Below are 16,752 nucleotides of genomic sequence, written 5' to 3'. Positions count from 1 at the left end.
ATATTGATTTAACATGATTTTATTACAAGCTAAAGTAATTTATAAGCTTCCACCAAAAAAATAGTCCAACAGGACAGTCTGCAACAACCAAGGAGTAACGTCTTTTTGGCACAAGGTGTCAAGAGTTCATTTAATTGGAAATCAACAAAATCAACAGAGTTTCTTGACTGATATGATTAGATGTTAAACAGCAGTCTGTTATTCAGAAATAACAGACCTCAGAATGCATTCATCTTCCAACCAGAATAAATTAGTATTCAACAAAGCAACGCAATAACCTGTTAAGCACTGTCTGGTGGTCAGGAGAGTTAATCAGAATGGGATTGATAAGAGCACAGAATGACAGAATACTGTAAGCCTTCTTAGTTGATTATCTCAGATTTTACTTTATAGGCCGTTTCATTGCTGCAGAATATAGAGGTGCAGCAGTCCACAAATGCCAGGAGGATGCTGCATTTCTGTCATCACAAATTGACAAGTTCAGCATCACAGAGCCTAGCCTAAATGCTGTCTGTAGAGTTCACAGGAAAGCAGTGGGTGTGTTATTTTTCAAACCTGTGCTGTCATGAATGTGCTATTCACACTGGAACTTGTGTTAGCAATGAGCTGGTGTAGCAGGTCTTGGTGTGGTTGATCAGTCCAGAGAACTGTGTCTTACAACCATCTCCAAGTGTCACCTTGTGTTCGTACGTAGTTTAAACGCATGTCGGTATAGTTAAGCAGATAATGAACTGACATTATATGGGCCATTAGCTGCCAGAGAGCATAAATTGTAGCTTGGTTTGTTATTTTTGTTTGTTTTTGTCATCCATTGCCGTTCTCCCTTTGCCACTTGCAGATCAAAGAGTTTAGTGGTTTGAGAAATAAGTTCACAAGACTTTCAAATGAAGGGAGATTAAAAAAAGAGGGAATTTTAAATACAAGGTAATGTTCTTTATAAATCTATCCTGGGAGACAGCTTTGGGATATGTGGTTGCCATTAGGTTGAGTGGCAGTTACAGTGTAGTAGCAGAGCCTGGCGATTACAGGCTGAGTGAATGGCTATTCCCATGGTTTTGTGGCTTTGTGCAACGGGAACAGTGACCCCACTGTAATCCGTGGCTGTTTACATTCCAGCAGATCAGTTCCTACTGGAACCAGGGGGAAGGAAGGGCAGGGGTTAAAGAGGACTCTCACGCACCCTATCTTCCTAAATCCAAAACAAGCCTCACCCGCGACCCACACTTAATAAACAAACTACAGTGAACCACTTGGGAAGGCTTACACCGTCTTATCGACAGTCAGGAGTTGTAACCCACAACCCACTCCTCTTTTTTCCTCTACCTCCCTTCCTTTACTCAGTCATCTGCTTCCCTCTCCCAAATCCACCTTTCCATCTCTCACCAACTATAACTCCAAGTCTTGAGTATTTCAGGCCATCCCCTTCTTTCTATTTGTTCCAAGTCTCCAATCTTCTCTTCCCTCTCCATTCTGTTTCCCATGACTGGCTTTGGAAGTTTGGAGCTCTCCTGCAAGTATCCCTAATTTGTCGGGGTGGAGTGAGGTGGGGTGGGGTGGTCAGCTTCCAGTTTGTCCCTGCATAGGACGCCTGGAGGCAACAACACAGCGCAGAGGCCCTCCCCACTCATCCATTCCCTCGAAAGCTCTCCCAGACCAACACAAGACAAAAGGCCTTCGGAATTGGTTAAAAATAGCCCTTGATTTCATGTTTCACATGGAGAGGAAAAGGAGAGGGTTTGAGGGCAAACAGGCTGAGGGCAAACACGTTGAGGGCAAACAGGCTGAATCTCTCATGTCTGAGAGAGATTCAAGGGAAAGGCTGCAGAATAGTGTGCCTCAAGTTAAAAGAATGCACAAACTGGCAGAAAATGGAAGGAATCGTTCTTTCTCAAAACTTTTGGACAGTGCTATGGGGCAGGGGTCCACCATTTGAATTCCAGTAAACACAGGAAATGAATTGTGCTTAGATGAAATGAGAATGACCTCAACAGTTGAAACATCATCAGAACGTCATGTTCTTGTTGGAAAAACAACGGATGTGATACAGAGAGTCAAACTGCAGGCAATACAGTCTAAGGTCATAGCAATTCACATCTTTGAATGGACCTTTTGTGTACTGCAACTCAATAGGCACCATGGTTTCATTTGCAGGTATAGCATGCTCACATAATCTGGACCAACGTTACATAAACTGACCTGCATGACAATGCAAAGAGCGTTGTCTTTTAACAAGCAGGCATAAAAGACGCCTCTTCGCACACAACCCAACATCAGTGGTAATCACAGCAGTGTCAGTGAATGAGCCTCCCTTATCCTCCACATAGATCCTTAACCTCAGGATGTCAGAAAATTTGTGGGTGTGATTCAATGTGAGCTCAGAGACCAGAACAGACATTGTGAACAAAACAATTTCAACCCAGCTCATATGATGAGGGGTCATTTTCAAGTGGGTGTTGAACTTGGTTCCCCTGCTGCGCGTGTGTGTGTGTATGAGTGAGAGGAAGAATATGTTGGAATCAGGTCACAGCAGGGTCAGTGGGAGCTAGGTGTTGCCTAGGGTATTTTGGACCGCATAGCGAAGCAGTTATTAGAGAGTGGGTGTTGAGCATTTTAACTCGCACTGATGTCATCAGAGGGGCTTTGTGGGGCTGGAGAGTTCTTCTTTACACCCACCTACCTGCCCTCACCACTGGGTGATAATGGATTGTGTGTGTGTGTATGTTTCTCACATCACTGAAACAAAATGAACATTGTGCGTACAACATTTGTTCATACGACTTTTTGTCCACCTCTAAATGATTGCAAGACCACTACTTCTCAGCAGTGCTTAGTCAAATCAGCCCCCTGTTCAGGTGACCACAGAACCAGCTTCCTGTCTGAAACCCTGAGGCTTCTCCAACCTTGCAACACCTGTTCCTGACACGGCCTCTGCAGTCAAGCACTCTCAGTCCCAGGTGCATTCACTCACTCCCACATACACACACACACACACACACACACAGTCAGAAACTTGTGCGGCTCAGCACAAAAAGGGACTAGAACTCTCTGTCCTATACTGCCTTGCTCTCATTTGTTACAATGCTGTGTTTGATGTTTTTCTACAGCTACTGTAGAATGGCTTGCTCACCATACGACTGAGCCTACAGACAACCTCAGCCCACACACTCATGTGCTTTGCTTCCAGATTGTTCTGTCCTGTACCCCTACAGTCAGGGGAGAGACAGCGAGAGCTCTCAACAAAACAGAGAATGTCTCCATGTCCCATGTTACGCATGCCATGGTCAACTGCTGTTGGACAAAGAGACAAAAACATGTTGCCTTGGCAACGCTCGCCTGAAATAACTTCGTGCTGGCTTCCTCTGGGAAAATCTAGCCTGTAGGTTCAACAGATACTGTAGATATTAATATCTGAATTGATACGACTCAAGAAAATATAGTAAATATATTACCAGATGTATATAAATAATACAATGCTAAAATTCAATAAAGCGGCTCTGATACAATAAGTTACAACTCCTTTCTTTGGAGGCCTATGCCAAGAACAATCCACTAAAGCTGTACTGACGCATTAGCTTTGCATGGCAGCACATGTTCTATGTAGGCCAACATGTTCTGGCCATTCACTCGGCCTCTCTCTATCCTTCTTCCCTATCCTTCCAATCACTGACAACACATCCTCTCTTTATCTCTGCTCCCTCACTGCTGCTACATTCTCTCTCCTCATCCTCTTTCACATTTGGTTCTCGCACATAACCTCTCTTCAAAGCCACCACTGCCCTTAGCAGAAAATGGTGGCAGTGGTGTGTCGTGCTGGGTGTTCACCCTAGGTGGGCAACCCCAAAAGATGGCTCAGAGGATTGTGATCTCTCCCAGGCCCTCGCTAACCCATTCCTCTCCCCCAGAGCCGTGCCACATCCTGCAGGTTGGGACCGCAGCCCATCTGGGTCTAGTTAGAGCCAAGACACCAGAGCCATAAAACTAGGCTGGGAGGAAAACAGAGGGGCACCTTCTCATCTATAACCCCAACCCAGAGCTCTCAGATGGGGGCTCTGATGTGGGCTGGAGCAATGTTGTAGCCTATTCTTTTATATTGGCTAAAACTGACAGTCGTGAGATTTGACCTGATTTTGTTTACAATACTGCATTTAAATTGATCTTAATGCCATTCTCTTAAATATTTAATGTTGTTTGAAGCTACAATGCATCTTGCACTGAACATCTTGAATTATATGCAATTGCATACTGCATGAAATACATCACTGTCGGTCAAATTTGTGTCAACAATAGGGATGTACCAATAACACTTTCACTAGCAGTAGTGATTCCAAGGGTTAAAATCTAAGCATCATCCAATACACTCTATTAATCTGATACCTTACTTTAATTGAACAATATAGGTTTAGGTCATAGGTTTGGCATCAGTGGACAAAAATTACACATTGCAATGATTGTGAAGTCACAGAGAGATCTAGGATCCATTGTTTGAAAAAGAATGCAGAAAAACAAGCCGCTTGGCTTTGATCACTGACATGTCATACCTGGCTCTCGGCATCTAATTAAATATCATCTGATATTCAAACACTGTTTCACTATCAGCCCAATCTAATACCAGTATAAGTATATAATTGTAACACTAGTCACAAAGGTTTTAATGCTTGTATAATGTTAACCTTGGGGTCAAATAGAGCCTGTAATGTACTATGAGTCTGGAATTGCCTTTTATCTCAGTGAACTGGCGGTGGAGGGTTAGGGACACAAAAGGCTACCACCAGGGACCAGGCCTAGAGTTCAAAGGACCTCGTCTCTGGTCTCTCTGCATTTCTACCCATCAACCAATGAGATCCCCCCCCCCCCAATAAGATGTTATTCATTAGCAACTTACAGCTGGCTTCCCATGAAAGAAAATCAGTTCTCATTTAAAAAGGCAGCAGGTTCTGGTTTGACAACAAAAACTGCGTACCAAAGATGTGGGGTGGGGTGTTTTATGCGAAGAATCATGAAGATATGACTGTAAAACTGCAGGCTAAGTCTTTGCTTTGTGTTGAGCGGTGTGTTGCTTTGGCATTTGTCATCAGGAGTTCGTTGCCTGGACTTGATATGGAGAGGGTCGAGTCTAGGGCTGCAGCTATCGATTATTTTAGTAATCGAGTATTCTACCGATTATTCCATCGATTAATCGAGTAATCGGATAAGAAATACTTTTGCTTTATTAAAGAGCAATAGTAAATATACAAAAGAGAAAAGCTGTCCGCACGAAGCTGTCCATACGACACTGTGATTTACTGAAAACGAGGTGAAATAATTATTATTATTGATATTTATTACTAGGCCTAAATATCATACAAGTTCATAAGACTGGCTAATATACATTTATTTACTATGTTGAAGGGTTGCCCTACACCTGCTGACCCTACTCACTGCAATCAAACTAAACTGAATATACCTGCTGTATTGGACTGGTGCATTTTAGGCTCCAATTGCTACTTACACCACCTGATATTTTGCTTTCTGGGGTATTTTATGCATCACTGTGAGGGGAGTAGGTGTGTGTGTGTGTGTGTGTGTGTGTGTGTGTGTGTGTGTGTGTGTGTGTGTGTGTGTGTGTATGTGTGTGACTATCATAATAATAACATGAATGAAGCTCAGGCTTTCACAAATTGACTGCAGCATTTTATTTTCTGTGGTTATTTTCTTGAGCAAAACTTAGCTAACTTAGGGACATCATAACTAGCCACCATATTGATTTACGTTCTTAACTAGCCATTACATATAGCCATAATTAACGTGCATTCTTTACTAGCCTTCATCTCATCCCGTTTTAATATTAAGTGCTGACTCCGCCCACCCGGGCCAGTTTCGGCGTACGCCGGTAGCAATTACAAGTGGACCCTATCCTACAGTCCCTGCTCTCAGCAGAGGGAAGGAGCAACGCTGTGTGTGGGAAGCGCTGTGATCGTCAGACCTCTCTGGATTAGACAAGCAAGTAGAGAAAACCGGCATCAGCCGAACCAATTTATTGCCAAATGCTTTGGGATTCAACACATTAACATTGCTTCCCATGGTCAGAAAAAGTCGGCAGATTTGTCGCTAGTCGCTTTTGAGAAATAAAGTCGCCAGGGGGGTCTGAAAAGTCGCTAAGTCTAGCGACAAAGTTGCCAAGTTGGCAACACTGGATCCGAAACTTTGGACACTTTCTGTCGTTTTCTCTGGCCTGTCTCTTCTCTTCGCCCCTCGCTATTTTCTCTCTCTTTCTCCAGCGCGTTGTGCAACAGTAATAATCATCCGTGCGAAACACTGAGTGTGTATATAGTTATATGGATTAAACAAAGCTTCGATGCAAAGAATTTGCATCGATGATTTTTAGTAATCGAGTTACTCGAGTTTCTCGAGGAATCGTTTCAGCCCTAGTCGAGTCTAAGCACTCCAACTGAGTCTTCCAGACCTAGAGTCTGATTAGGCCTGTAGGAGTGTGTCAATACATATGCAGAACATACACACACACTGTCAGTTCTAGAGATGCATTTTTACATAATGACCTGTACTGTCCCGAAAAGTGACAAAGAAGACATTATGCGCTATGTACAATGTCATCTCAATTTGTACCACCCACACACACTCTAGCCCTAAGCAATAGCACTATAACAACTCAAAAGGCTCTAATCAAGGCTATCTAGTGCACCAAATATCAGTTTCACCTCTTTGTTCGTCCACCAAGAGACCAATACCAGATAGGCATGCCACTTAGCCAAGTTTGTGCAGCTGTTTATTCAACAGCAAACAATTATTCTGATGTACTTGGTGTGACAATTGAGGTTCTATATTTAGTGCCACTTGATATTTTCAGCTCTAGACCTTCGCTAACCCCCCCTCCCTTTGATCCTCCTTTCAGAAAGGAGATGAAAAGATGAAGAGTGACACGCACAGAGGATAGTGAATGGAAGGAGGACATCCTCCTCCTCTTTCCTTCAGCTCTCACTGTACACACATCATGCTCCTGTCTCTGTCCTTCTGGAGTCGTCATCCTCTACCAATGTCTCACACAGATACAGTGGACTCCAATTTGAAGAAGACATTATGCACAGTATAATATTTCTCATCACATTTAGTACCACTAGGGTATGAATACCTCTGTGGTTAGGAGAAATCTTCCCTGCTCTTGGGTGCACTATGCAAAGAATAGCCTACCTATTCAATATGTGGCAAATGTCTGCACAAGGAATGCAGACCCCCACCCACACAAAAAAAACACAAAAATCCCTGTACCTACTGCTTCTTTTACATAAGAGCTCTCAGCATCTCTCTCCCCTGCTAGAGAACACTGCATATGAATGAGTCAAATGCAACAAGCCATGTGCTGTTTCATCCACTTGCTGTTTTCACCTCTCGCTTCAAAAAACAACCCACGTTTAGAAAAAAGCTGTTGGGTAGCATTAGTTTGGGCCGATCAATATTCAGTGTGCCCACATTCAGCAGCACATAACACTGTAAAAAGAATCAGCAATAAATTGGATGATAGTGTTAAAAAAAAAGTGGCCTAGCAAAACATTAACACTATAAAAAAAACAAAAAAACATTATGCTTTTACGCATTGCACAGACACCCAATTACAAACATCAAGATCATACTGAAGACTTGAATCTATCTAGCATTAAGTGGTTTTTCCAGTTTTTCTCTCTTGCACAATGAGTGTGTTAGCCACTTCAGGAAACACACACAGCCCTGCTCACATGACTTACAGTATCAGCAACATGTGGTGTCATTTCATTCCTTCTGACACTGCTGTGCTAGTTAGTTTGGTGTTTAGCACATTAGCAACATGCTCGGCGTTATGCAGGACAGCACTGTTGCTGACAGCGTGGTGAAAGCCTGGTGCTGTGGCAGTGAGCCCATCACACATTCCAGGTATGCCTCAGAAGAATGGAAAAATACTAATAACAATAATTGATGTACTTACATACATGGGGAAACATAATAGACATGTCAAAATTCACACTTGCACAACACAATCTAAACAGTCAAACCTTTCCAATGTTTAGAGTCTGTAAATGAGTTCTTAAGAAGGTGCCACTTGCTTCCTTTGATGTATATCTTAAGCTGTAAACCATTCACTATGAGTTATTCTTTTCATAAACAGACATGAACAACTATAAAATCTGATTTTTTCCTACAGTCAAAATGGCCACTTAACTGTCGTGGGACGTATTATATAGTAAATCATTCGACGGTGAAAACCTTTCAGACATTATTATTACCCAGAGCAAACAAAAAGCCAGCAGCCAATTGGGAGGAAGTTTTCACTCACCATCTCGTCCAGAGCATAGCGGAGCAAGCCATGCTCGTAAAGGATGAAGAACCTCCTCTGCCATTTCTGCACGGAAAAAAAGAAGTTCTAAAGTTAGTCATATGCCCATATGGTCACATGAATCATTTCAGTTTCAATGTCAGTCATTACAGTGCATTGCATGATATGGCAATTTATACAGGATGAAGCAATATGAAAAAATGTGCCACTATTTTGGTTTGGCAACTGTTGTTTATTAAGCACTAGCCTATTTTTAGCCATGACAGTTTGAACAAATGATCTTAAGATGCATGGAGAGACATTCAGTTTATAAAAACAGGAATTTATTATTAACAGAAACCACTCTAAACTTTCCGATGTAAAATCTTGGAGTCGTATATGCATAGTATGCAATAGTATCCATCTTCTCCAGAGATGAATGCTGCAGATGACTGACTCAGCACACTCCACATCCCAGAGTAAAGACTGGGCCAACTCACACACACACACACACACACGCACGCACACGCACACGCACATGCGCACACACACATGCCAAGCCTTTGGGTAAAATGTGCCATGCAGTAGCAACCAATATGCTGGCACACTTTCAGCATATGCCACATAACAAGGCCTTAAGGCCAGTTGGACTACATTCTATCCCTATGCTTCAATCAAGAGATCAATCATCCACTCAAGCTGAATTTTTTTCAAAACTGTATGTGAGAGCAATGGGTAAGAACAGAAAACAAGACAAATCTGCAGCTGCTCTTGAAGCCCCAGTTGAATTATAGCACAAAAACAACATAGGCCTACTAGAAGCAGTGAAGCCATTTCACAGCAGTACACAGAAACACACTTCTGATAATATTAACAAGCTAAATGATTAGCAAATCTCTCTCTTACAGGATAAAACCAACAGAACCCTGAACTGATACCTAACAGTATGATGTCAGTGTTTAGCCAAAACACAAGTAGTGTATAATACGTATGGACCCGAGCCTCCTGAGGATGATTAAGGTCTATAGTATTGATAAATTGCAAGGTAAAATCCAACACACAAGGAGGTCAATTTATCCCTTGGTTAGAATTACATTTTTGCCAATTTTTGAACATATGATATGGTGACCGTTTCCATCGATCTCCTTTCTCGTTGGCTAGATCGCCCCTCCATTGTCCCCTCCTTCCTTAATGCACCGTTTTGTCTCAGTGTTAAGTTTCTTGGCTCTGTTTCCTACCGAGACCGATCCATAAAATATTGAGAAGTGCTTTGTAACCTACAAGGCATCAGGAGGTCTGAATAGGGTTGCAGATAAGCCTCCTCTACAGAGGACATGTTAGAGGGTCATCATACTCTTATCGATAGATGCCATTAAAAGGGGATCTGAAACTCACAAGGGGCCGCTGAAAAAATCTGTTAGACTCCCAACCCTCTCTGCAGTGTTGTTCATGGACAGAACAGAATAGAGCCACAGACCAAAATCTTAGACCAAAGAGGACCTAAAACACCCAGAGCAACTGTTACCCTTCACATGACTCAACCAAGTCATCAGCTCTTTCTCTATGTCATTTATTTTTCAGTCAGTCCAAACCTGACCAACATGCTTACCTCAGCACTATGCAACAGAGCACCAATCACCTACCCCACAGTGAGAAGTTGAATGTCAGAATAGACAGAACATGTAAGTGACGAAGTCAAAGTGTGAGCGGACTGTTGACAGTAGTCGAGTTCAAGGCTCCAGAGATGTTTTCCCCTGGCCCATATGGAAGCCATCAGTGGGGCTGTGAGAACTGGGACTTTTCCTTCTCCTCCCCCACATCCTCCCTACTCCTCTTTGGGATGCTCCACCACAATATCATCTGGGAGCTGATACAGGAAGCGGTGCAACAGAGGGAGGCTCCCGCCACACTACGCCAGGGGAGCAGGTTTTGTGAAATAAAGTCAATATTATGCTCATTACTGCCTGAGAAAGGGGCTTCTTCTGATAAAGGACCAAGCCTCCCACAGGAAGCTGCCCACTCCATGACGCAGCTTCAGGAGCCACAGCAACCAGGCCTACTGTTCAGCTGCAATCTGCTGCTACATACAGTGGAGAGAGTGTGGAAGACAACAAGAATACTCTGCAGAAAAACCCAGTTAACACATTATGCACCAGCAATGTAACCCATTTGGACTTTTTAGTCATTTCATGACTTACCAGCTGGCAATATTGTGGTTATGTTCTTTGGTAGCAATTTTATTGCCTCCATGGCTCATTTCAGACTTGCTAACACACCATGTTGTAATTTCATGCTCCATATTTAAATACCTAAGGTTACCAGTCAGTCATCAAATTACCATCCAGCAACATGGGCTCTTTGTTAAGGTTAACTCCATGTATGAACAAACCCAATGAGGCGGCAAAAGCTGCACAACATTTTATGATGGTAAAAAAGCCACAAGCTAGGTTCTTGATTTACTAACTGTCAAGATAATTTTACTCTCCCAATGACTCTAGATGGGTAAATTCTCATGCTTTCAATCTAGTTGAAATTGTCTGCAGTTACCCATGTTATGTCAAGTTCAATGTCAATGCATAATTCTACAACAACTGATTTTTGTTGTTGGGTATAAATTAGAACTGCAGCCGTGTTGAGTAACTTTGGTAATGCAGTTTAGCACATCTCCCTTTTCCCCAAATCTGTTGAAAATTACATAATTTAGGCTATAGTATTATAACTCATGAAATTTTAAAATCAAATAACATAATATTTCAATATATTTTTAAACAAGCTCCTCCCCTACATGTAAACTATAAACTCAATGTTACCAAGTTCAATTTTCTATTTGTCACAACACAAGTAGTTACACTGCTATGTGTTCCTATTCAGTATTCTTTGAAAGGGATCAGACCTGAGTCAAACAGCATTTACAAAGACTTTTTACATTATTTTTTTAACTACACTTCACTGCCAGGTGAGGCTATTGCCACATACCAGCAAGTATAAACAATCACAGGAAAGTGTATGAAAGTCAATTTAGAATATTCTTCCGTCTTTGTCAACTTACCTGACACTATCTGAACTGTCCCGATGGGCTAAACCCCACCCATCCCCACCCTAAGCAGGTTAATGCAAATAGTAAGAACTGCAGCTACCATGTGACACAGGTCAAAGAACACAAAGGGCAACTCAGGATAGAAGTTAAAGTTGCAGACTATGGATCAAATGAAGTTGTTCTTTTAAAAGAATACCATCTTGTTTTCAAGTAGCCTAGCTCTACCACAAGGAAAATTAATAGTATTCAAAAAGAGGTGAAGAGATTAAAGTGCTCATGTCTGAATGTAATTCATTTCAATCCCAGCAAAGGTTGTGAACCCACTTACCCGAGATCTGTGTAAGGGATTGTCAAAATTTGTTCCCTCAGGCGCCAGCAGCAACCATCCTCCATATATTGGTTTTGCCTAGTGGGGAGAAAACACATTTACAGTGTGTTGAAAGCAAATACTTAAAACAGAAACATTAACAAACAGATCAATAGTTCAATTATGCACTTCCTAATTGTTTCTAAATAACAGCGTCTGTGAAACGACTGCAGGCTAGCCGACAGTATATAAACTGTGGCCTAATATCACATGGTGTAATACTGACACAAACCCATTTTAGTTCAACTTCAGGATAGTATGTATATTGGTCAGATTAGCTAGCTGCTTTGAGTCAGCTGCGGCTAAGCTACACTCTCCAGCTGGCTGTATTCCAGCGCACCATGCCGCCGAGGAAAAAAGGAAAGGCTAACACACGTGATTTTCTCTCTGATCCCCTAAGTGGGTGGGTTGGTGGGTGGAGGGGGCAAGAAGCAAGAGGAGAGGAAGAAAAACAGAAGACGAGAGGTAAGAGAGAGAAGTAATGCAGGGACCAAGAACTTGTCTGGCTTGAGATTTGCAATTCAAACCTCTTGTACTGAGAACGGAAGGTTGACTCTAATGAAATGCCACCTGGCACGAATTTTTATAGTACAGGTACACACAATTTTAGTCATACTAGTAGCCTGCACAATTGCAGCAGGAGCACCAACTCTACTAAATATGTTCAGACTAAACAAATCTTACCTACAGCTAAACAGATTAACAAACTAATTACCTCACATAATTCCATTTCAGTCCCATGGTCATGGAACAGTAGCCTACAAATAAAATCCAAAAGCTTTGACATTTACAACAGCCTGGCACCTCCATGTCCCTCTATCAGTGGTTTTGATTACAGTCATAACTTCAGCCCCTGTAAAGCCATTTCTAATCCAACATAAATCCACTTTCACTTTGATTACAGGGAGAACAGCACATTTCTCAGGTGAGTGACTTGATAAACAAAATGACGTAACAGGAATATGGAATCCCATGTCAAACATCCACCAAAAAACCTTGGACATCCAAGAGTTTGTGAGCATTTTTGTACAAGAAACATCCATCTTTAGAAGAATATTTTTTAAAAATGTTCAGACAAACTCTTAGTCTAAGTCGGAAAGCTATTGTATTTAAAGGATAATTCCAGTTATTTTCAACCTGGGAATTGTTTTCCCTTACATACTTACCTATTTAAGGGACAAAATTTGAACACAATCAATCGTCATGATAACAAAAACTAGGGAAATAAGGCCCAGGTTGAAAATATCTAGAATTATCCTTTAAATATTGATACATTTCGGCACACAGCAAGGGTTAAATGTGTCGATTTCAGGGATCATGCCTGACAGATGGGATTAAGCTAAATTATTTGATAATGGGACTGTACAGTGGAAAGGGCAGTACGTTTTGGGAGGATGAGAGGGAGTCAGACTGACATTGGGGCTTTAAATACCTCTATGCCTGTGGAAAATGAGTTTAAAACACAAAGAGAAAAAGTGAGACTGAGCAGGGTTTGGGGAAAAAAAATGGCCCATCTCTCCTCACATGGCCAGACAGGAGGCCCAATGGCAAGTTCTCCTGCGAGGGGGGATAGACGAGATGGATCTAGGTCAGTTTTTACCCTTCAATGGTTAAACGCAGTCATTTGAGTGTGTTTGTCTGTGTTCATTTCGCAACCGACATCCCCCCCCATTCCCTCCCATCATAATGACTATGTAATACTGCAGTGAGAGCGTGGGCCTTGCAGTGGTGAGTGGGTGGGGAGGAGGGCAAATACTAAAGGAATTACAAAAGTTCTGGCTGAAAATATGCTTGGAATGAGATTCACAGGCCCAGAGTATCTCGTGTGTAGTAGGCCTTTCTCAATAATGAGCAACATGTCAGGCATGTCTCGAGTCTGCAGTCTCTGGCAAATGATAACCTTTCACTGAGTGTAGTCATCAGAGGATAAGCTTGATAGCCTTTGGGTCAGAAATTCCAGTGGGAAAGACGATAAACCTCAAGTCTATTTCCACTCCTGCAGAGAAGCCGTTGGTTATGATGGAAGATGTTACAGGAAAATGTGTGTGTTCACTGCTGAATCCTCACCCAACTTGCTTGATACACATTACCAGCTCCAGAGGCTTTATCCTCACATTCATCATAAAATAATCTTTTCTTTCGGTTTATATGTGTGTGTCATTCATATTAGCTGTCAAACCCCACAGAGTGGTGAAACCAGGTGACCTGTCCATTAAACAGCTTAACAAAAGGCATAGTCACCATAGAGGCCGAATGAGTTCAATGTGACCTGATGCTGCAATTCACAACCTGCGAATACCCACATCACAGCCCAGTGTGTGTTACTGACAGATCTCTATTTAAGTACTTAGTATAAAATAATGGTTCAGTGGTATAATATGACTTCATCAAAAGCTTCCTATCCTCAGTGCCTTCAAAACTTAGTTTGACTTGGGCATAGGAGAGATTATAACATTCATAAGTATAAGAGAGTGGCAAAGAAAACTGAGCGAGGGGAAATGCCAAAAGGGCCTTTCAAGCAATAAGCTTCTGTTTATGACATTATGGCAACTTTTGAATATTTTCACCAAGATATAGCCTAACCCAGCAGATTCAACAAACTCAGTTACTGTGCATATAACATGACAGGCAGTTGGACGGAGGCCTATATCTGCATGAATTAAGGTCAATACGCGCCCTTGGGCTGGAAACCAATTATGTTCAATTAACCTAACCTTTGTACTTGGCCTATGTTTGACACATTACAAACTGTTTGAAGCGTACATGTCAAACTGGGTTTTCCATTGGGAGAAAATGTGGTTAGTGTGGACAATATCACAAATATCAATTACCATATACTACATGTTAACAACAATAAAACAAAGTCACTATTTCTATTTACCTGATTTAAATCTTCGTCGTTCAGCAAATGCGATTCTCTGGGTTTAAAGCAGTTCTGACATTTACTTTTGTTGAAAATGTTGGCTTGAAATTTCCGACAGGGATTGTCTTTAGAGGACATGATTGATTTATAAAGAGACACTTGATGAAAATAACTGCTCAAAGAAAAAAAAGTGCTCAATTCCTCCGTTCAAATGGGCTGGAATCAATTTGCTGATGTCAAAATATGACAAAACAACTTTCTAGAGCAAAACCATCCGAAGAATGGAGCAAATAGTCCAGTAAATACGGCACTTTGTCCACCTGCCAAGGCTGTTACCTGGAATCTCACCACTACGGCGGTGAAGAACCTAACGTTAAGTAATATCGATAATACTCATCTTGCGCGAGGGGTTGCCTCCCACACTTCGGCTAACGTTGGGCTTCTAACTTTTTTTTAAAAATCCCACTTCCAAGAATATGTCTACCAAGAAGTTGTCAGATAAGTCGACGAAAGCGCAGACAGTTGTACAGTCCTGTTTTCTTTTTTTTTCTTGTTTACGTTCTCCACCGAGATGTGGACATTACGACGTTTCACAGGTGACATTCCCGGCCTCGAGCTCACTGCAACGGTCCCGTCATCAGCCTCCGTCAGGCAGAACGGCACTAACGTTGCCAAGGGAGTTCACTTTCGCCTCTCGCGCTCTCTCTCTCTCTCAAACAAGTGACATAGGATTCCTTTCCGTTAAATCCGTTTCACGCTTGTAATGTTATTCTTCAGGACCAGTCGCCGTTATCCAACTTTCGAAACGCCATCGAGTCGGTAGTCATGCCGTTGGGTCCATGGCGTTAGGTCCCGTACGTCGTAGCACCCATGTTAACTCGCACTGAAACGCATTCTACGGTTGATGTTTTCGTGAAAATCCGTGGGCCGGACATCCAGTCGGTGGAGGGACGAGGCGGCGCTGGGAGAGAGGGAAGAGGTGAGTAGCAGTAACGTCGACCAAACAGAAACATCCACACGCCCACAAAACGAGGCCATGTTGTTATATGTCCAATAGAAAACCTCAAAAAAATCTCCACTACTTTGGCTCAAGGTAGGTGGGCTTTAAAGAGCCATGACAACAAAAACTAACTTCCGGGTAGATAACTGTGTGGATCCAGTTTAGGATGAGTTTCATATTCCTCATTCCAAACAGAAGGAAAAAAAATCTAGGGTAGGCCTACATGTATTCACCATTTCCCTTGTTTTTTTTATACATGTTATTTCTGTAACCTTTGTTTGGTTTGGTGTTTTTGGGTTTGCTACTTTTATTCTAAATCCACAATAACAGGACAAGCTAACAAAGAAAGATAAACAGCTGTCAAAACACTTGCCTTGGCATATAAAACCCCTTTTCAGCAGGGAACAATTGGTTGCAAAATCTGTAGTCAAAACTGTGATTCTCAAACTCTATAAATGACATAGCTTGTATGGGGCTTTATTTTAATTGCTGGGGAATGACTTGCTGAAAACCACAGCCTGCAACATATTCAGTTCTTTGACCTCTTATGAAGTATTGTGAAAGCAAAAGGATACAGCCTTTTCAATGCACAAACTGCACAGATACCGTCTCTCATTCCTTCATTGCATCAAATTGTTTCATCAAATTGACAAGCCATTTTGGCCATTAAAGGAGAGGACATTTACAAACTCATAAATGGCAACTAAGCTATATCAATTTCATGTTATATTTGAAGCCATACCTACATTATTGAATTGCATGACACACTTTGCAATCATACACTTGGAAATTGCACTATAAGCTGAATACATGTAATAAAAGCAGATGCATAAAATAACAGAGGCACAGCATGAATATAGCATCAAACACATTTTATGATGACTTTATTGCTATTGCTTACATTATCCAATCTATCTTGTTATTGGGGCTCATGTATTCAGCTGCAGAGAGGATCCTAAGGGAACTTTGAGGCTACTTCATGATCCTTAGGAAGAAACCAGTGAGCACAAATATGCCTCAAATGTAGATGTTGGATTTACAGTACAACAGAGATGGCTCTTCATTAAATACCGAAGCTTAAAGGACATCTGGCAGGTGCTTGTGTTAAAAATGGAAAGCAAAAAGTTACCTCAAGCTTTCCTGGTCAAGGTTTTTGATTCCAGGCTCCAGTGCACCATCTGTTGGTCTGACATTTCCACTGTCT

At 41.8% G+C, this 16,752-nt stretch overlaps 1 protein-coding gene across 4 annotated transcripts in view; it reads right to left on the bottom strand.

Annotated features, from left to right (window-relative positions):
* mpripa (myosin phosphatase Rho interacting protein a) overlaps positions 1 to 15,416 on the bottom strand; it is a 52,424-nt gene extending 37,008 nt beyond the window's left edge. For all 4 annotated transcript variants that reach the window (XM_071907290.2, XM_071907289.2, XM_078290744.1 and 1 more), the window contains exons 1-3: positions 14,567 to 15,416; positions 11,647 to 11,724; positions 8,303 to 8,368 (exon numbers count right to left, since the gene is read on the bottom strand). In XM_071907290.2, coding sequence (XP_071763391.2) covers positions 8,303 to 8,368; positions 11,647 to 11,724; positions 14,567 to 14,686 — 264 coding nt within the window. In that variant the 5' untranslated portion in view covers positions 14,687 to 15,416. The remainder of the gene's footprint in view (positions 1 to 8,302; positions 8,369 to 11,646; positions 11,725 to 14,566) is intronic.
* Positions 15,417 to 16,752: the final 1,336 nt, after the last annotated feature.

Source organism: Centroberyx gerrardi, chromosome 20, assembly GCF_048128805.1.
Source record: "Centroberyx gerrardi isolate f3 chromosome 20, fCenGer3.hap1.cur.20231027, whole genome shotgun sequence".
Taxonomy (NCBI): domain Eukaryota; kingdom Metazoa; phylum Chordata; class Actinopteri; order Beryciformes; family Berycidae; genus Centroberyx; species Centroberyx gerrardi.
The sequence above is the reverse complement of the archived record's forward strand: the minus strand, read 5'-3'. Positions and strand labels throughout refer to the sequence as shown.